The sequence below is a fragment of the Protopterus annectens genome, chromosome 11.part0 (genome assembly GCF_019279795.1).
Source record: "Protopterus annectens isolate FY-2018-M chromosome 11.part0, PAN1.0, whole genome shotgun sequence".
Lineage (NCBI taxonomy): Eukaryota > Metazoa > Chordata > Ceratodontiformes > Protopteridae > Protopterus > Protopterus annectens.
In genome coordinates this window covers 308,365,150-308,386,877 of record NC_056745.1, presented here as the reverse complement: position 1 = coordinate 308,386,877, position 21,728 = coordinate 308,365,150, and the positions used below count along the sequence as shown (strand labels likewise).

The window sequence follows — 21,728 nt, the reverse complement described above, 5'->3', positions numbered from 1 at the left end:
TACATCTTCAAGGTTAGGAAAGGTAAAATAAGATACACAAACACAAGTTGAGTTAAAATTTGTAATTTCAACAAGTATAATAGTTATGCTACAGGTATGTAAAGTATATACAAGGGCCACCAGACTAATAGCATATGCAGGCCCAGGGGACTGAAGGGAGCTTGCCCAGCAACAACTGTCCTATTAATTAAACATTCACATTTACTGAAAACATATATATATATATATATATATATATATATATATATATATATATATATATATATATATATATATATATATATATATATATATACACACACACACACACACACACACACACACACACACACACCTGTATTTGTGTGTACTACACTGAAAATAAGCATCATTGCTGCAGGAAACATCTTGTATGTCAACTGAAGTAGATTCTGCTGCACTCTGATTTCTAATCCCCTGTGTGAATGGATGCTCAAGTTACAGCCCCATGTATATTTGAAAATTACAAGTTGGTATGTGCTGATGTAGTAGAATCAAATGTAACCCCACAATTCAATGTCTTTTTGTATTTTTTTTTAATAATGTAAAAATAAAACAATTAGTCATTCACATGGAAATGACCTGCTTAGTGACTGAATAACACTTGTTTGCCTTAAAAGATACAAGTAGAAAGTCAAACTGCTGCAGTGGTTTAATTCTTTCAGTGGAGTTCATTTAGTGCAAAATTCCTACACGTTTGCCCTATTGTTTAAGAATGAATACACATTCTGGCATAGAATGGTTCAAATAAATTTCAGAGACAAATTTAAGCCTAAAGAAGGATTTTTCTCAGAGGCACCATGATTATGTGGAAAATTAAGTAATGCTGTTTATACATTAAGAACTAAAGTTTAGAAATCTTTCCAGATGAAGTAACTGCTGTCAAGGAAAGTAACTTCCAAAAAAGATATCCAACAAATCTTCCAATAGCCAAAGTAGACTTAGTGACAAAGGCTCTAGCCCAGGCATGAGAAACATAATGCCTTGGAGACCTCAAATGAAGGAACAATTTCAAGAAATGTTTGACAAGAACAATCAGTCAAATATAATGTTATGGAGGAATAGGCCAAACTAACATTATACAAGGCAAAAGGATACTGTAAGATCTAAGATACTGAACACAATGGAAATAACCTTTAATCTTTAATTCAAAAAAGAATCCAAATCTATTAGCTAAACATGATTTTTCTGGTGGTTAACTTATTAACTACTATTAAAGCAGATAAAACCTCTCGTGAAAAAGCAGTATGTTGGTAGAGGGGTGAACTACTGTTGCCTTACCATCTAGGTGCTGTGAGAATGAAGTTTGCTTCTTCTCTTCTTACCTTAATCAGAGAAGGCAGACAAAATATGTATGAATCCCAGTTAAATAATAAGTACCAGATATGCATGCCTGGGTCTAAGGGATCTGTGACCAAAAAAGTGAAGAACAAGAGTCAAACAAACTACTGTTGGAAGATGACCTAAGTCTGTCTGCTCAGCTTCTCATGGAAATCACTGAGATTGTTCTGTTTAGAATGTCTGGCAGGGTGTTCTGTAGACTTGGGATATACATGACTTTCACTTTAATTTCTCCAAATCTTTTGGGTTTCTAATACCATGACAAGCATGGACTCCATTCCTAAGTCAAAGTATGATTAAAGTTCATGAAATTAGTATTGTTTCAATCTTTGATGTCAGCCAGGAGTGATCTTTGTAGCACCCACAATGTGACCAGTAATGACTCCTGCAATTCATATGGAGTTACATGTATTGGTAACATATCTAAATACGATTACAGATACTTTTTTATAAGACAGGTTGCTCCTACTACTATTCGAATTGTCTGGGTATATTTGTTCCACATTGCTCTTGTTTCTGCCTGCAAATCCTGATATTTGATGACTTTGTGTCTCTCTGTATGCAAGACACTGTAGTCAGTGGCTGTAGCGATTTCAATGATCAGTGCTACTTTTGTCTTTTCATGGCCCACTATATCTGTTTTTCTCACATCTGTCTTTTGATCTCTTGGTAATGAGTGATCCCATGTGATGTAGACTTCATAATTTTCTATGATGCTTTATGGCTCATGTTTCCAGTGTTTTTCAGCTCCTTCGATATTATAATGTTTGCACAATCCCCAGGGCAACAGTCTTGCCACATTATTATTCCTTTCAGTATACAGTCTTTCTGCCATTAGTATGTCACAACCAACAACAAGGTGTGCAACAGTTGCCAATTCTGTTTTACAAAACCTACATTTGTCTGTTTCTCCCACATGTTCAATGGACTTTGTAAACCAATGTGTACCTAGTGCACTATCTTGGCCCACCAATATTAACCTTTCACCCTTTGGTTTGAATTCACCTCCCCTTAACCATTCCTGCATTTGATCCTGATCAACATGAGGTTGTTCCAGGAGTCTTCTATATTTGCAACTACATTTATGCATTTTCCACATTTCTTGCCTTCTCATCTGAACTTTCACCTTATATTCTTTCTTTTGTTTTTTGGCACATTCAGTTGCTGCCTGATTTTTATCTTCTTCTGGCTTGATTTCCATTCCCACTTGATGCTGATATGTTTCTGTACGAATAAGAAAGGAATTCATCTTAAATTTATTCTCCTCATGTTTCAAAACTTTCACTATGTTTGGGTCTTATGAAACCCTTCTACGTTGCTCAACTTTTAAACAATGCTATGGCATCTAACTCCAAGGAAGCCATTGTTCCACTGTATTTGGCATTCATCAGAACAATCATTGAGTGCAATGCCCCATTTGGTATGTACCTAACCAGGCATATCCAACAACTGGAGAGTCCACAGAGGTTCCTCACTAAAAGAATGCATGGGTTAAATAAAATGTCCTCTGCAGACCACCTCAAGGCTCTATCCCTGTATGCTGTCTCCAATAGGCTTTTGACAGGAGATCTATGCCTGACATACAGGGCATTGTCAGATCCCACTCTGATGGACCTCCTGCATATCCACAAAAGAAACAGCACCAGATTGACCCTTTCTAAAGACTTAAACCCTGCATGTGATATAAATAGACTTGTTGGAGAAACACATATGTATACCAGAGATTACCCCATCTCTGGAACAGGCTCGCCATCCATGTGAAGCAGAGTTCCTCCCCAACCCAATTCAAGTGCAACCTGGACAATCGGATGGGAAACAGGAAATTCATCCATGGTTTGGCACCTATGTCTTTAATGGACACAGTTAAGCTGTAAATAGTTCATCTCCCAAGCCCCTGCTTACACTTATCAAGGGTATCCGAACTTGTCAGAGATTTGGGATGCATGGCTAGGCTTAAAAAGGCCCTTGTGGTCATTAGACTAGTAAACACCTATGAACCTATAAGCCTAGTACAGGCAAAAGAAACAAAATAAAATAGTCTGGATATCTAGAACACTTCAGCAGCACCAGTAGAAAGCTCCTACACATGGGACATGACTATGATAACCTGGGCACATGTAATTAAAGCAACAGTAGTCTATGTGAATGACAAAACTCTGAATTACATTCACTAAAACTACTTTCAGCAGCAATGGAGTTTTCAATTCTCTCCATAGGTGAGATGGACCTCTTCATCTTTTTAGTAACAGTGGTCCCTAACATGGAAGACTTAGGAGGGGGTGCTGAACACTGAGTCTTTATTTACAATAAAAGAAAAAAACTCTTGGGTCATTTCAGAGAAATCATTATGAAAAAACAGGACTGACATCCTGCTCAGTGGGTGACATTTGATCAACAAAAGCCAAGTATCAAGGTACTGGACATCTGGCCCATCTGTAACAGAGAGAATACAGAAATAAACATTTGCCCCACCCATGTCTAATCTCTGGATATCCCAGCAATAAGGTCCAGGAAGTCAACCAGTGAAGGAGTAACAAAACAAGAGACAGTCTCTGGAGGGGAAAGTAAATTTCAAATCCCTCGACAGATGTCTGTAGGATGATATAAAGTGTGGGAGATCTCCCCGTATGTACTGTTCCAGCACCGGGTAACATTTGAACAAGCATTTTAGGAATTAAAGCGGCCTGTCCTTGCTCTGTACCTTTCCCATCCCCTTTGTTGACTCTGTAGGGACAGCAGAGAAATTAAAGCAGATGCAAACCTGTGAATTAGAAGGAAGAATCCTAACATTACCTTTAAAAGGAAAGTTGACCTCACTCAGTGCAACCAGACTAGGACTATCAATCACAGAAGCCTACCCTTTTGAAGCATCCTATTAAGGCTACATAAATGTTAGTTACATACTTACTATAATGCTGGATCCTTTCATCCAGGTCCATATGATACAACTTGCAGATCATCAAGCTGTTTGTTGGAGTCAGTTTACCATGGCTAGTGCTCTAGCCCCAAGTTCCTTTAAAACTTTCCCTCCCATAATCCCCCTAGGTAGCACCTCTTCTCAGAATTGAGTTTAATGACTCCATAAGGATCAATCACTCAACAAGACAGGGGTGAAAAGTGAAGAGGTTTAGAAGGGTCTTCCAAGTCTTCAGTAGGCATGACAATTTGGAAGGGGGAGGTAGAAAGAGGGGTGTCATAGCAGACAGGCCTGAAGGAAAAGATACAGAATTATGGTACGTACATAACAACCATATCCTAAATCACCCAGTCCAACTGATCCAAATCATGGGTCAGAATCCCAAGCTACTTATAAACATGAGTGAAATCATGACAAGAGACCCCCTAAGGATAGTGGCCCCAAAGGAAGCCCAGGACCTAGATATAACATACAGCTTACAATGCTTGGCAAAAGTAAGCAATGCAGATCAAGTTGCTGCACCAAAAATTTTATTTACAGTTGGATTCTTGAAGATGACTGTGGAAGTAGAAAAGTACCTTTCGAATGTGCTTTGGGTTAAACCGGCATAGTTTTATTATGAGAAGTAATCAAAAAGGAAATACAATCAGGGAGCCATCTTGAGCAGGAATCTTTGGACACCTTCTTACCCAGTTTTGATGTGGAGATAGGCATCCTAAAGATCTACTGAGAACATCCAATCATTTGCTTGAAGACATGGCAAAATCACTTGCACCATGACCATTCTGAATGAGGTCTTCTTTACATGAAGATTTAGGTCACTGAGGTCCAGAACTGGCCTGAGGTCCTTGCTCTTCTTTGGAACAAAATAGAATCTTAAATAATAGCCTGACCTGCTCTGGTCTGGTCTGATGGGACCTCTTGGATACCTCCTTTTTGTAATAGGGAACAAACTTTTCTTGATGACACTTTTAGCTGATCTGGAGGGAGCAAACCATATAAAATAAGTTCATTCTTTCGATCCACTCTGGAATCAAGGGCTGAAATCCCTTCAGATAAATCAGTCAGCCACCAGACAGTATGGCCCCAGGCAGGCCATGCAAAGATCATGGCTGCCTTGGGGTAGAATTTTTCTTCCACATTTTACAAGCTTTGAAAAACTTTTATCTGAATGTTCCATTACAGACAATGCAAACAGCACCCAACAATACGCCATCGGGATGCCGACTATAAGAAAATGCAGGTGTATAAGTTGCAGTTAACATAACAGTAGATTGTGTGAGTTCCTTACTGCTGCAGTAACCTTTGTGTATTTAGGTTGTACCCTGATCAGGATACAACAACCTGCCAGTCTTCAAAAAGCTATAGCTCCCTTCCACACCTACACTCTGACCGCTGATTATAGAGAAATCAGCAGTCAGACTGCAGACAACTTCAGGATTTTTCTTGCTGAAAAAGTGAAAGCTTACTAACTATTTACAGTAGAAGGGGGTGGAGGATAGTGTCTCCACTCCAGCAGTGAGTAATTTGAACATCTACTGTTATGTTAAGTACTTACACAACTGTACTGTTTATCATTCTCAATGCTGCACTAGCTTTGGCTGTTTGATTACCAAAGCATATCCAACCTCGGGGGATGAGGGAATGGGTCATTATCCAGGAGCCTCTGGAGAATGGCCTTCACAAAGCCAGACCTGGACCTGGAAAAGGAATCCAGTATGTAAGATTTTGTAATACTGTGTACAAGGGACCATGTAATCACCTCTGTAATGCTTCTAGAGTCCACCCTTTCCAATATACATCAAAGAGAACAAGTCTCTATTAGAATGTTCCATAATCCAGCCTGCAAATGTTTTATCATGGCAGAAATAACAAAAAAGATATAGTAAGGAACAATTAACTGGAACTGTATGACAATCATCCACTGTTTACTTAATATTCACTAGAAGTAGGATTTCTTGCTTCCTTTAGCACTTAATGCATATCCTCATGACCAAGGTGCCTAAACGGTAATACAAATGAATCATCCAGTCAGTTGAAGTTGTTTGAGACTGGAGTATATCAAACTCTCTCTGTTTTGTGTGAGCAGATCCAATGTGTAGTAATTGCTCAGGGCCAATTTCATAAGAAGGGAATGCCAATGTTGCCTATGCCTGCTGGGAGTCACCAAAATAATTTTTTTGGAGAATTATTCCAAATCTTCAGAATGACCCTGAATATCAGTGGAAAGGGTGGAAATGAAGACAGGAATATTCTTGACCAGTGGAATGAAAATGGATCTGTTTTCCAGGCCTGGTTGCAAGACTTCCTGGTGCAGAATTTACTTAGTTGTCTGTTTTGAAAAATAGGCAAACAGATCTAGTTCAGGTTATCCCCACAAATGGATCCATTTCTGGAAGACCTCCCCCATTCAGTTTCTATTCATGAGAGTCTGTCCTGGTCTTGTTCAACTTGTCTGCTACTACATTCTGTTCTGATGGGAAGAAACTGCCCCCAAGGGAATCTGGGGCATCTTATTGCCTCCACCAAGGCAATGCTTTCTTGATAAAGGCCAAAATTAGAATCTGAAAATCCCAGAGACTGAGAATGTTGAGTTCTCCATATGTATTTTTTTTAACCATTGAATTTCTCTTGTGTATAACCTAAGAGGAATCATAAGAATCATAGAAGCCATGAACTCCAGAATCATGAGGTATTCTCTGGCTGAAGTCTCAGACTGACTGGAGATGATCAGGAAAGTTTCTAGATACAAATTCACCTTTTCCTATGTTAGGTATGCATTTGAAGAGACGTATCTAGAAGGCAGTCTAAAAGAATAATCCTGTGTGATGGAGTCAAGGGGGACTTTTTAACTTTTATCTGGTTGGTAAGGAATGAAGAAACCCATGTTAAGGACTCCTGAAATGTGACACTCAGCAAAAATCAATAAGTCATCTAAATAAGAAAAAATGTGAATGCATGCCTCTCAACTGTTCAGATATTTGTTCCTATTTTAGTCTGTTCCACATAACATATGGCTTTTTCTGGTAGATTGTTGAGGATCAAAGTCACTAAATGATGGCAGACATTTGAGCTTCTGACTTCATATCCTTCAGAAAATGCATGCTAACAGAAAACCAGTTATTCTAGCAACTTACTAAAGTTTTTAAGGCCAATAATTAAAAATGTCCCTAATTTTGAGCCTTTGTCCCATTTTTCACTTTTGGCTTTATCCAGATTTCAAGCACTAAGAGGTTGAGAGGTATGTGTGAATGCCTTGTAGATACCCTGAAGATACTGTGCAATGGGCTATCCATGGTACTAGACATTTTGTATACACCATACATGCTGAAGCTACCTCAAAGGGAAATGCAGACTGGCTATGGGAATGTGACGATATGCATCTTTTAGGTCTAATGTTATCATAAAACTCAGAAGAGGAATGACTGATAGACCCTGAAAGGTCAACATTTTGAACTGTGGTAGCAGGGACTGATTATTTTGTCTTACAAAAAATACAGGGTTTGTACACTTTATAGTGTGGGGCTTGAAAAATCATAGCAACTCCCTGAATTAATTTCCGTCTATCATTAAACTATTTTAAAACCTGATTAGCAGCAGGATCATACAAAACCTCCTTGTTTAAAGTAGAGTTCAAAATCTCTGACTTTACCCCATCAGAAAACTTTTGTTTTCATATCCAGGTATACCCTCTCAAAACAGTATTAGTACTAGTGGCCCTAGACAAAGTATCTGCAAATTCATACACTCTTCAAAGAATGTTTAGACACCTGAGGCAGGTTAGAAATTGTAGGATTCAGACAGGGCTGATCTTCTGAAGGGAGTAAGGCAGAACAATCCCACAAGCTGTCAACACCTGACAGAATAAACCAGAAAAAGGGAATGGTTGGTATTAATAAGTATTTTGCCTTTTCCTAGGGACTGAATGATGAGGGTCACGGTTATTACAGGCAGCACTTAACACATCCCCAAGGATAATAGGAGCAATTGGTTTACCATGTGGTATATCCACTTGCAGAATATCATAAGGTCTCCTCAGTTTAGGGAGAGTATCCACTTTGCCACATATTTACATCATAAACCCTGGAACTAGTCTTAGAAAATGTAAACTCATCTAATGGAGTTGCAGAGGACTACTGAATCAGAGTTTTTGGGCTTGAGAATCGGGCAAAGAAAAAGCCCTGTCTCTGTCTATGTCAGAATCTTCAGACATATTTTCCTCAGGAATATATTGACCTAGTTACTTTTCTGGTATGGATTTCTGCTCTTCAGGATAAAAAACCTGAAATAATCTCCTCACTAAGTGAAGAAAATCATTCTTATGAACATACAAAATATCTTTGGATATGCAATGTCTTAACATTTTGTTTCATTTTTTTCTAGGAACATCCCTCCTGGAAAAGGACACTGACTGAGAGATGGCACTTCACCCCAGGCAAGAAGTTTATTTCCCATAGTCCATTTGAGAAGAACCTCCAAGATAAACTCCCATACCCAATTAAGATAGTTCTCACATGCCTAGAATGGACACTGGAACAGCCCCAGAAGATGTGGCTATCCTCTGGTCCATGGTAACAGAAGGGATAACACCAGAGAAACCAGTGAGTGGTCTGAGGGAAAAAAATGGCTACTGTAGTCACCCACAAGAGGCTGAGGCACTGTTCTGACCCCACAGTGCAGTCAAGAGCTATTGTTCTGTTGTTTTTTCTTTTTTTGTTTTAGGTACGGTGGGAGAAGATACAGCAAGACCTGTATAAGAATCCATACTGTAGCCAAGGAAAAACCCCAATTCCCTTTAAACAATGCTGGGAAGAGTTGGTCAGAAAGTAGGTTGTCAGGCAAGTATTGACAAACAGCACATAAACACATTTACACCTCCCAGAACATTCCTTCAAAATTCAAATGTAAAAACACAAGTAGTACACCAAAACCCTGCCAGACCTCTAAGTCACTTACACAGAAAATGCACTAAGAGAAAATAAGAATTTATGGTAAGTTGTCATAAATTGTACTCAAGAACTAAACATAAAATACATTTCTAGATGCTTAAAAATAACACATTCAAGCAAAACATCTCAAACAGTAAAATAATGAAGACACTGCCACAAAGTGTACACAAGCAACAAAACACCCTAAAGAGTTTGAAACAGAAAAACAGTTCCCATTCTTGAAATCCTTATAATGCAGTTGAATTGCCTCACAAGCATATACATTTGTCTCATAAAAATAGCCCCAGTATTCAGTATTAAGCCCAGTTCTAAAACATAACAGTTTATGACAAGAAAATTCTGATATTAATACAATTGCCAATATTCTTCAGAAAATAAAAACAAATGTATCAAAAATGTTTAAAAGGCAATATGGAGATTTTTTTTTTGAAAGAAATGAAGTTTGTACCCAATGCTCCTGTGAAACCTCTGAGCTGCTTTCCATTGAGATGTCAAGAAAGTACTGAAATTGTCTACATTCTGACTACTAATTTTCCTCCAAGGGGTTAGCCAATCAGCAATCAAGAGTGTTGGTGTGGGAGGTAGCCAGAATTTTCTGCAGAATGGCTGGTTGTTATCTTAGGCAGGATGTTGTTGTTGTTGTGTCTTTCGGCTTTTCCCAGTTAGGGGTCGCCACAGCAGAACTCTGGTCTGCTAATGATTGGCAGTAGATTTTTACATGCCGAGTTGCCAGCTATGATGCACAACCTTCAACGAAGGTACGCCCATTCACGCATGTCTCCACACAGAAGACGCTCTAGTTGAGAATCGAACAGGACAGCGTTTTACTGTGAGGTGACAATGCTACCGCAGCACCACCACCACAGTTTATATTGTATCTTAGGCAGGATACAACCCAAATAACCAAAGGCTACTGCAGTAGTGAGAAGGCTGAATATGAAAGATTTTAGTTATTTATTTTTACTTAGAGGGGAGCTATGAGGAAAAGTCAGTAAGCCACCCATCTACGCAACACGAGAAGGAAAACAACAGGGAAGACTAACTCCTAAAAAAAGCTAAAGGAGGTCTTATAAAATGGTGGGGGAATCCTCTAACAACAACAGCAACTACTAAGACACCAGCAACCACAACTCTTTGAAGGTAATAAAAACCCCCAAGAAAAAAGGAGCACTTAGCTGTGCCAGAGACTTCCATTCATGATGACAGCAAATGAGATCTGATGAAATATGTTATGCTAGAGGTCTATAGTAGGGTAATGCTTAAGGTTAGATTACAAGTTGTGCCGGATCTGATCCAGCAAACAGCTTGAGGACCCATAATTCAGATCAGATGGACTGATTTTTTTTTTTTATTTCCTTATTGAAGGATTCCCAGTGCTGCTTCTTTTTTTTTCAGGGATTTTTGCTTTCGTAAGTCCAGTAACTAGACTAATGATGATAAGGGTTACTAACAGTAGAAATAGAACAAGGCAATAAAGAACATGTCTAGTGTTCAAATTGTTGTAAATTAATTGGACTTCTGGCTGACGTTTTCTTCTAAAACTTAGTATAATGTCACAGTTTCTTATAAAACATAGAGAAATATGACAATTACCAGATTCATACTTCTCCCCCAAACAAAAAAAGTGCTGGAAGTTTTCTGCCAGAAACTGAAAGAATGTGACACCCTTAAGATCATTTGTTGGTAATTCTTGTTTGAAACATTCCTAGTAAAAAAAAAACACAAATCTCTGAACTATAAGCTTCAACCACATTAAAAATAACAACTGAAAATCTATATTTAGCACTGACAAGAACCAGTACTATTAAATCACAAACCAGTGAAAAACAACAGATCACTCAAGCAGTATTCATGTGCTGCAGAAAGAAACTGAAGAAAATATATGACACACACTCATTTATAGCTTGGCTGTCTCTAATGGTCATGACTTGATACTGTATCCATGCACCCCATGGCTGTCTAACTACTGAATAAGATCAGGATGAGGGAATGATGCCAGCCTTCAGCTTATATCTCATTTATACTTTGATTTCATGCAGCAGTGATCCTTATGATGGATGGATATTCTCAATGCCTATACTAACAGAAAAATTAAAGATCCTAGTAATTGTAAGACAGATACATAGCACCAGGTCAGAATAGTCTGGGCTGTAGACATGTTAGACAATGCATTCTAAGCAGGGGAAACATGGAAAAGGAGATGAAGAGCCAACCTCATTAGAGATTAGTAATCCCTCATTGGCCCACTCAGATGATATCCTCAAATGGTATAATATCTCTTTCTGTAGGATGGAAAGCAAAGAGCACAAGGCAAGACGATACCAAACACCCAGTTATAAAAGGGAGATGCCTTGCTCTTTGACAGCCTAGAAGACTGCTCTTACCTAGAGCATAAACCTCCAATAAGTAAAAAAAGGTCTTTGCTAAGCAAGTGGACCAAACATGATTTTGAACTTTGAAACAGTACTAGCCTTAGTTTCCAACTAATATCAAATTTACCATAAACTCTGAAATGGACTGCAAAAGACAACTATACCTGACCATAATCCACTGCTACCCCTTACAACTCCGTTTATTATCTTCCAACTCATTTTTCTTCATGGTAGCACTGTAGCCTGTATATATTGTACATAATTAATGTTTTTTTTTTTTTTTTTTTGCTGTTAGACTTAGACTGTATATATTGTTGTTTTGTTGGTTTATATTGTTCTGACAGTGTGAAATAAACCAAATAAAAAGTTATTTGAGAAAAAACTATACCTGACCATAAACCTTAGTCTTTCAAAGAGAAGACACCAAACTATTTACCACTGGACAACTACTGGACACAGCAGCAGACCATTGTCTAATCAAAATACAAGATCACAACCATAAGCAATCTTTCCAAGAAACTATTGTAAAGTTTTATACCATGGAATAAACATGATTTTTAGGCCCCTGGACTATGTAGATCACCAAGACAACTTTTAGCTAAAACAATGAAACAATGCAGTATACTGTACAGACTTGAAGTATGACAGTGTCAAACAAATACATCCTATAACTGTGAAAAGTGCTAAAATGGAACATCAGCTGACTCACAAATAGTTAAATGTATTATTTAATACCTTTCTTTTATTTGCAGTAAGCCATGTGCAAACACTTCTTGAATTCAGCATATCTCTCAACCTCTAAGGATTAAAAATCATAGCAGAGTGTCAAAAAGAAGAGCACTTTCTAATTCTTAATAGATGTTTTTCATTTACTAGACCCTATAGAGTTAGCGATACAGAATCATTGTATAGAGTTAGTTTACTTATTTATTTAGAAAGGTACGTACCCATGAACAGCTGAATTCACAAAGAAAATCATTACATCTAGGAAGCATATGGCTATATCTGATGGCCACAATCATAGCAGTTGCGACGTATGCCAAGTTGCCAAAAAAATTTAGCATCATTATGCCCAGAGATCTGCTAAAAAGAGTATAGTTCTCATAGCCATACAATACCATGAGTGCAATAATGCAGTTATAAGTTTAATGCTCTTACATCTCAACTTTTTATTTATTTGTACAAGATAGTCTATATAATTTTGCAGTACCTGAGTAAGATAGGCCCACGCATTAACAGGTGGAAGAGGAGGGTATGCAAGGATTGGTTTTGTTGTTTCCCCAATACCATCTCCAATAAGTTTTCCATTTGCAGAATATGCCGCAACTGCAAACACATATTTCTCATTGGGTTCCAGGCCTTCAACTTTCAGAAAGCACTCCACAGCTGCAGGTACCTACAAAAACACATATTTACTATTATTAAAAATGATTTTCTTTAGATATACTCATGCAGTTTTATGGAAGTACAAAATGCTCTTTATAACAATGCTTGAGGCAAGGGTGAAGGTAATCTGTGGAAAATTAATGCCCAAATCACTGAAAATGCTTTTTTTTTTTAAGTGTTTTTAAAAGCACTAATTTAAACATACTTTAAAGGAGGCAAGCCCCTACAACACCTATGCAAGAATTTCCCCCGAGTACCCTCTAAACCAAAGTTGCGTTCTTACTATAATGACAGATCAGCATGGTTATGTTTATCAACTTTACCCAGAAGGACTTAGACCACATGTCTGCCAGGACAGCAAGAAGAAAAATGTTTCCAATCGCTAACTCATCCCCTTACATATAACACCTTATGCTGCTTTCCTAATGTCAGGCTCTGAAGTATGCTGCTCAACAGCAGAGCACAACCAGAAAAAACAACTAATCACTCCATGAGCACAATACCTCTTTCTATAGACTTAGTCTGCCAGACAAGGGAAAGGTGGATGATGGTGATCAAAAGGAGAAGTAATCACAACCATACATATCTATTATGATGATAAGTACATAAGTCAAAATTATGTACCTGCCAATATGCTAGATCTGTGTTGTCTTCTTCTGTTCCATCTCAACTAATGAATATATCAGATCTGATGAGATCCAATGCAGGCAACTTTCAGACTGTTAGAAATGAAGCTCAAGCTCCTCCCCTACCCATAATTCCCTCTGCCCTCACAGTGACTCAGATCAAGTTTTCTTGTCTATACTAAAGGATTTTCCTATATTATACAAATAGGAAAGAGCCTGAAATGACAAAGAAACAGTCCCAGACTGTAAGCAAGACAAAGCTCTGGACAGATCCAGTACAGTCAGTCAAGAGCCCAAAATAGTGACAATTTTGCTGGAGGATGAACAGAGGGAACACTGAGCCAAGAACTATAACAGTCTTAACTTCCCTTTCACTCTTCTTCAGCTTGCTCTTGGCCTAAGGAATGAACAGCTCACTACTATTAAATGGAGTGTTAAGGAAGGAAACCTTAAAATCATCTGTGAAATCCATGAAGCATAACCAGCATGACAATATATGGTAACTTCAGTGAAGACCACGCTCTTTGTACTGTCTGCTACATTACGCATCAAGTGTATGGTGAGAGGTTTGATATGGTGGAGAGGTTAACTGTCTGAATGGAGAGCTTACTTTAGAGATCCTCATTAAACTCCTTCAACTATTTTCTAGACACCACATCCACCACTTCAGTCTAGAATGTTAGCATGCATGATGAGTGAGTGTCTATAAAAAAAATTGAAGATGCATAAATTCACTTCCCATACCAATCCAATGTTCTGGATTTCATCTGTTGGGGGGTGGCCCACTAGGATCTGGAGGTTACAAGCCTTCTTTATTGCTGCTGTGCTGACAAAGATATGTATTATAGAATTCTGGACTCAACAATTCCAGTCCTTAAGCGATCAGAGTATCCTATCTGTTCTTCTAGGTATTGTGTTATGACATTAGGATCTTTACACACCTCCTTGGTAAAATGTGCTACACTTGTGTTCACAGTAAGAACTACAAAGGAAGCCAAGGGGGGAATGACTGAAAACTTTATTGTGGGATTTCTCTGGAGAGGTGTAGGGGGAGTACTGACCATCCCTACCCATCTTGTATCATTTGGATTATCTCCTTGAATTTGGAGTTATTTGGGGGAACTGGGGAATTTTCACTGTCAATGACTGGTTCTCAGGATTCCAGCAATGAATCAATGTGCTTCCTCTTCCATATCAACTTTTCCCACTTCTCAGGAGGAATGTCCTGAGGAGAACAAAGAAGAAGCAAACTTGCACTTAGACACTGTCTGGTATGGTCTCACATTCACCCCTCAAGTCCTACCAGAACAGAGGTTGAGAAGGTTCAAAAATGGGTCTGAGGTTATGTTGCATGGGACCTGAGTTTGAATAGTGGTTTAGGCACCTGTAGGAGCTAGTGCAGAAGGATGGGAAAGAGAGAGAGAGAGACAAACAGAGAGTAGCCAGTACTGGCTCACCCATCCAGGCAGGAGGGAGGCAAGTCAAGCTTGCCACATGGGATACACCTAGCAAAAGCACTAGGAGTTCACCACAAGGAGCTTCAGCATATTGGACCTCACATTTATGTAAGCCAAGGAGAAGTCAGCACGTGGAGATATACTCCCCTCAGAGGCCAGCATATGGAATAGCTCAGAACAGCCACTGTAGGGGAGACAGTGCTCCATTATGGGAGAGAGTAGGCTACCATGTAGGACCAGCAAGCTGGCATGTTCCATACCACCTGAGTTTCTCTTTGAAGTGGATGAACTGATTGGGGATTCCCAGGTAGAAATGATTGGGACATAGGGCTCCTGTCTTACTTATAGCTTTCTAGCTTTGTGCTGCCAATAGTTTTCTAGCTCTTGCTGCCACATGGTCCTATGGGGGACAAGAAATTAAAAAAAAAAAAAAAAACAAAGAACTGCATCTAAGGTGGACTTAAGTCAAAGCCAGGAGTCTTGCAGGTGCCAAGGGAATTTTATGGAGAGAATGCTGTAACACTGGCACTACTGTCAATGACACTATCTAGTCTGGTGTTGAGTACATCAGTGCTGAGGGATCAGAACCAAGCCAGACTGAAATCAGTGCCAAGAAAACTGGCAACATCATCTCCACAGAGTTGGTACTCACTTCAGATGCTGAAAGGTCCCTTGATACTGACACTAGCAGCAGAGCTCTCAAGGCCTAGGGTTCAACGTCTAAAATGTAAGACATATGAAGTGTAGGCAATACCAGTGGCACTGACATTGAGGTCAATCTCCAGGCTCCAAAGAGACACTCTGAGCTAAAGGATCTACAGTGGAACCTATGAAATCCAATGGCAGTGCTGACTAATGAAAATCTGTCTGGACTGGTATAGGTGCCTGTAGGGTACTTACCTGCACTGTGAGGACTTGTGCAGTAATCAGGGCAAATAAAGATTAGAAACAAAGGTTTGAAAAGAAAAACTATCCCTGTCCACCTTGGAACCTAATGACTTGGGAGGAGGCCCATCTTGACCTAAGCCTAAAGCACAAATGTCAAAGCTTTGCATAATCAATCCCCACAGACAAAGAATAATGTGAGGAAATTGATACAAATACATGGAAGACATGGATGAAAAAAGCACTTGCTTAAGTCCATTTCTGAAAGACAGAAGACATTACCCTATTCACTTAGTCAGTGGAGATGGTCTTCCACTACATTAATTATTCTGGACACTCCAGAATTACAGAAAGATCTTTCCATCTTCTGGCTTCAACTTTTTTTTAGGGAAACAGGGAGGATTCCTTAAAAGAAAAACACTTCCCCAAACATCTCTTTTTCTTGCTACCCTATCATTGTCCTTAGCTTTCATCCTATTAGACTTTGATGCAGAAAGTTCAGGCTGCACTTAGTCATTCTTGGGCATAATACCCTTCAAAATAAGCTTGTTTCTTTAATCATTTAAGGTCTATGGTCAAACACTTTACAAATCCATAAACCATTCTTTAAGTGCTGTAGTCCTAGACATACCATTAGCCACATGCCTATGTTGTTGCGAGAAAAGTCTCTAATTTCTTAAAGACAATGGAGTTTTAAAAATCTCATCTCTACATTATGAGACCAATTAACTGCAAACAAATGTAAAAACGGTAACAACAAAAAAAGCAACACTCTCAAGCAGACAACAACTACATCCAAAAAAGTACAGTTGTGTAAATTGCACTTTCACATAACAGTAGATGTCCAAATTGTTGTATCCTGTCAAGGATACATCACCCAGTCAGCTTCCCAACACTCAAATCCCCTCTCACATGGTCTCATTGGCTGCCTAGAGGCTAATCAATTTTGGAGGGAAACTATAAAAGTGTTCAGGAATTTCATGCCCCTAAGTGTAATAATAGCAAAAGTTGTAACCAATAATATAACTGTGTACAATAATGGGAATGGTGGGTGGCTGCAGCTACTGTAACACTGCATACTTTGAACATTTATTATCATAGGTAAGTGCAACTTACACAACTGTAATATGGTCATCATTTTCACTGCTGGAGTAGCCTATGGGTAGACTACCATCGCTTATTTAACCTAGTAGGTAGAAGGATAAGGGTTTAAGAGCCCCCAGAGGATCCTTGCAAAGCTTACTTTGGACTTGGAAATGATCGTTTTCCTAAGGACTTGGTTTAGAAAACCAGGCAAGGATCCTCCACTATAAGAGCTTGTGACTCAGATACACATTTTGCAGATGTCAGAGCAATAAGTAGGACAGGTTTTCAAGTAATGAACCTCAAATCAGCCAAACAGGCAGTTTCAAAATAGTGACAAAGGTAGTTTTTCCAGCACAAAATATAAATCCCATGATGGAGGAATTTGTTTGTGAGGTGGTATCATGCAACACCCCTTTCTGAAAGTGTTTAACCATTAACACAGAAAAAAAGAGGAAGACCCATGATCCATGGGCAGACAAGCTAAAATGGCTGCAAGATGAATAATAGAGACATAAGGAAGGCCAGGATATAGTAACTCAAATATTTCAGCACTAGGGATGCAAAATCTTTGATGGAACCCTGTTTACTTGTTAGGCACCATCTACAAAATATTTTCCATTTGCCAATATCTGATTTTCTAGTACTAGGCTTTATTGCCTCCTTTAGTACCTGGTGCACATCCTTGTGAAAATGATGCCTAAAAAGTATCAAAATTGAATCATCCAGGCAATCAGTTGAAATTGGCTGATGGGGTGTATCACATTCCCCTTTATCCTGTGTGACTAGATCCAGTCTGTGATGAAGCTTGTGGTAATTGCTCTTGGCCAATTCCATAAAAAGAGAGAACCGATTTTGCATTGGCCAAAAGGGAGTCATCACAATGATCTTTGATAAATCTTTCTGAATTTTCAGAAGTACCTTAGAAGTTATAAGAAAGGTGTAGGAATGCATATAGGAATATCCCTGACTAAAAGGATGAAAAAGCATCTGTTCTCCAGGCTTGGATGCAAGAATTCTTGGAACCAAATTTGTCTAGTTGCCTGTTTTGAAAGGAGGCAACAGATCTGTTTGAAGTGTTCCCCACATCTGGCTGAATTCCTGGAATACATCTGAATTGACATCAGCAAACAGGTTGGAGGGGTCAGAGCAACAAAGCTGCTGTATGCAGACGATGTGGCAGTACAGGCAGACTCTGATCTAGAGCTTCAGCAAAGGATAGGAGAATGGAATGCAAATCTGAAGGCACATGGGATGAAACTAAGCACAGATAAGACAGTGGTAATAGCAGCAGATTGGGGAAATCAGAAGAAGCTAAGAATAGAGATAGATGGGAAGATAGTGGAACAGGTAAACAGCTTCAAGTATCTGGGATGGGTGGTTGAGGAGAAGGGTAGCCTGAATGAAGAGGTCAAAGCTACAATCAGAGGGGCTGTAGCCAACCGGCATAGAGTATCAGGTGTAGTCTATGACAGAAGAATTCCAAAGAAGCTGAAAAGTAAGGTGTACAAGACAGTGGTGCGACCAGTACTACTGTAAGGTACAGGAAACCTGGGCAGTAAAGGCAGAACAGCTGAAGAAGCTACAGATGATGGAAATGAAGTGCCTGAGAAAGGTGGTAGGATGCACACTGCGGGACAGGTGAAGAAATGAGGATATAAGAGCAGAAGCCAAAGTAGCTCCAATTGCAGAAAAGATCAAAGAGAACAGATTACAATGGTATGGGCATGTGTAGAAAAGCAGAAGACAATCTGGTGAGGGAGATTTGGGACAGACAGGAAGAAGGTAAGAGGAAGCGAGGGCATCCAGCAAAAAGGTGGATGGATTGTGTGAAAGAAGATCTGCGACAGTCAGGCATGAGTGTTGAAGAAGGCAGGAGAGTGGCACTGAATCGAGAGAGTTGGCGACAGTTAATACGATACCCCGACCCCATGTAAATGGGAAAAAGGGGGATGATGATGATGATGATCTGAATTGACCAGCCACTTGTGAGGGTCTGTCCATAATCTGCCAAGTTTGTCTGCCACTATGTTTTGCTCTGATAGTATGTAAGAAGCCTGAAGAATTAGAGTGTACTGAAGAGGAAATTCCAAGTAATTTTTGTCAGCCAGCACAGAAGGTATGATCAGGTACCCCTCTGTTTGTTTACATACCACATCACTGTGGTGGTATCTATAACCATCTGAAGACAGCCTGGTACCCAAAGATGTTGTAGGGCCTTTATGGAATGGATTAAACCCTGTATTTGTTAAACATTTATGTGCTTTGATCTGTCCATATTGTCCCATAGGCCTTGCACATTTATTACCAGAGATAATACACCACAAGCAAGATCTAAGGAGTCCATCAGGACAGGCTGTGCTGGGTGGAAAGAGAAAAAGAGAATCCTGGACTGACAGCCATCTGATCCATCCACTACTGCAGTTCTAGTTTTCCAAAAGACAATACTGGAATTTGAAACTCTAGGGGTTGAATATGCTGGGTCTGCATTTTATGAGGTACCACTGAATCTTTTTCATTTGCAGTCTGGCAAGTGGTATCATAGGGATCATAGAAGTCATATAGTCTATTGTCCTAGTAAACACTGTAGCTGAAACTAGGGATAGAAGAGAGAAGCTTGGGAATATTTTCTGATTAGTCTATCTTACCCCAAGGTAGAAAGGCATTTTGCATGTGATTGTCTATAAGGCACCCTTTGATGGAGTCAGGATGGATTTTTGCAAGTTTGCCTGAAATCCCAGATGAGTGAGGAGAGAAGAAACCTTTGTGAATGAGACTGTACAGATAAGCAAGTTATTTAAATAAGTAAAAATATTGATATCTTGCATTCTGCAACTGGTCACCACTGAGGCTAGACACTTAAACACTCTTGGTGCAGCAGAAAGCCCAAAGAGTAATTCAGAAAATTGATAATGTGATCCAGATACAAAAAAATCTTAGCTACCTGCTGATGTTGTGTGCAATAAGAATGTGATGGTAAATATCTCTGAAATCTAATGCTACCATACCACAATGGACTGGATGAAGTGTTAATACAGATTGAAGAGTTAACTTCTTGAATTGTGGCACTTTTACAAACAGACTGAGAAAAGAGAGATCCAAAACTGGTCTCCATGAGTGCTCCTTCTTTGGAATTAGAAAGATTGTGCCTTTTTCTATGTTTTTTGCAGGGATTTGTTGTTCTATGACTACTGAATGTAACATATGCTAGATCTCTTGGAGAAATAACTCTGTTTGGCTGGGAGGGTTGGGGGATCTCCCTGAAAAGGTTGGGAATATTTTATCCATTGTCAGCAGTAACCATCCTGGATCACCTTTGAGCCCCATTTGTTTGAAATTATCTGACACCATGCTGAGTCACTAAGTCTCAGATACTGAGAAGGTGAATAGAGAAAGAGGCGGGAGATGACCAGGTCTCTGGCATAGTCTTTTGGAGGATGGTGGTTTTTTTTTGTTTTTTTTTTCTTTTTTGGAAAACTTTCTTTTTTGGGTTTGGGATTAGTACCCTCCTGCCATTTCTTCTTAAAAGCTTGCCTGTTTTAAGTTCTGCTCTTTGCTTGTTTTATCCTTTGAAAGGAGTAGAGGGTTTTTTATTCAAACTTGGTTTGTCTGGGTCATTATCAGAGCTACACCACAGAGCTATTCTTATTTTAAACACATCTTTCACTTTTGGAAGGAACATGACTACATATCTACGCTGAGTTTTCTGAAAATGTAGTATAGAATTACTAAGTACTAAACTGTGACTTCACCTTATATTGTTTATTCATTTTAACACATTAAGATCCACAGGCACAAGCAACTTGGGGCCATTGTCTGGCCAAGAGGCTCTCTCTGAATTACATTATACAGGTGGATATTAAGGAAATCATACTTAGAAGAACAAGATAAATCTCATAACTCATAGCCTTAGTTCCCTATGCTGCACTTCCATATGTGAAAGAAATTTGCATTTTTTTTGCAACTTTAGTCATTTTAAATGTTAAGGAAATACATTTTCAACCTACCATCTGCGGTACCCCACCTTAAGAATCACTGCATTGCCATTTCACCATTCCATTCTAAAAGGTGATTTCACACTTCAACTGAAAACACTTCACAGAACAATTGCCAAATAGCTCTGTAATGGAATGGTGCAGTAACAGTATAATTGTTTATCAAGTGTGTTGAGCATTTCAGGGAAAACTATTAGCAACTGCCAAATTCACTTTGATACATATATGATCATGGAAACTCATCTGGTAACTTTAGTGATTGTTGGTATTTCTGATTTCTGATTTAAAACCTACAAAATAGCAACATCACAAATATATCTCATCCAACAATTAACTCTATGGTTTGAATTATCTAATCCCTACATCCATTTATACTGATAAAGTCTGCAAATGTGAAAACATTTCACTGGATGGATTTTGGTTATCAGTCCAGTAAACATTTTCTAGTTTGGAGTGATGGCAGATGTTAAGTGATCACCTTCCCACATGTGTTACTGGTAGCATTTAAGATCTATAACAGGTAAAGGTATCATTACTCACCTAAGGTTAAACGCAAACCCTAGTCCTTTCATTCTACACATACCTCTGCTGATGGCACTCCTCTCCAAAGGTTTTGTTAATGAAACAGTAAAATTAGTCAGTGATGTCTTCCTGTACACTCTGAGTATGCCTGGCCCCAGAGGCAAAAATTGTGTCAAT

General features: G+C 39.0%; 1 protein-coding gene across 1 annotated transcript in view; it reads right to left on the bottom strand.

Moving 5' to 3' along the window:
* The window catches only part of CFAP54 (cilia and flagella associated protein 54), a 2,749,537-nt gene that overhangs the window by 1,793,273 nt on the left and 934,536 nt on the right, over positions 1-21,728 (bottom strand). The window contains exon 25 of the mRNA XM_044087198.1: positions 12,808-12,993. Within this exon, the coding sequence (XP_043943133.1) occupies positions 12,808-12,993 (186 nt within the window). The remainder of the gene's footprint in view (positions 1-12,807; positions 12,994-21,728) is intronic.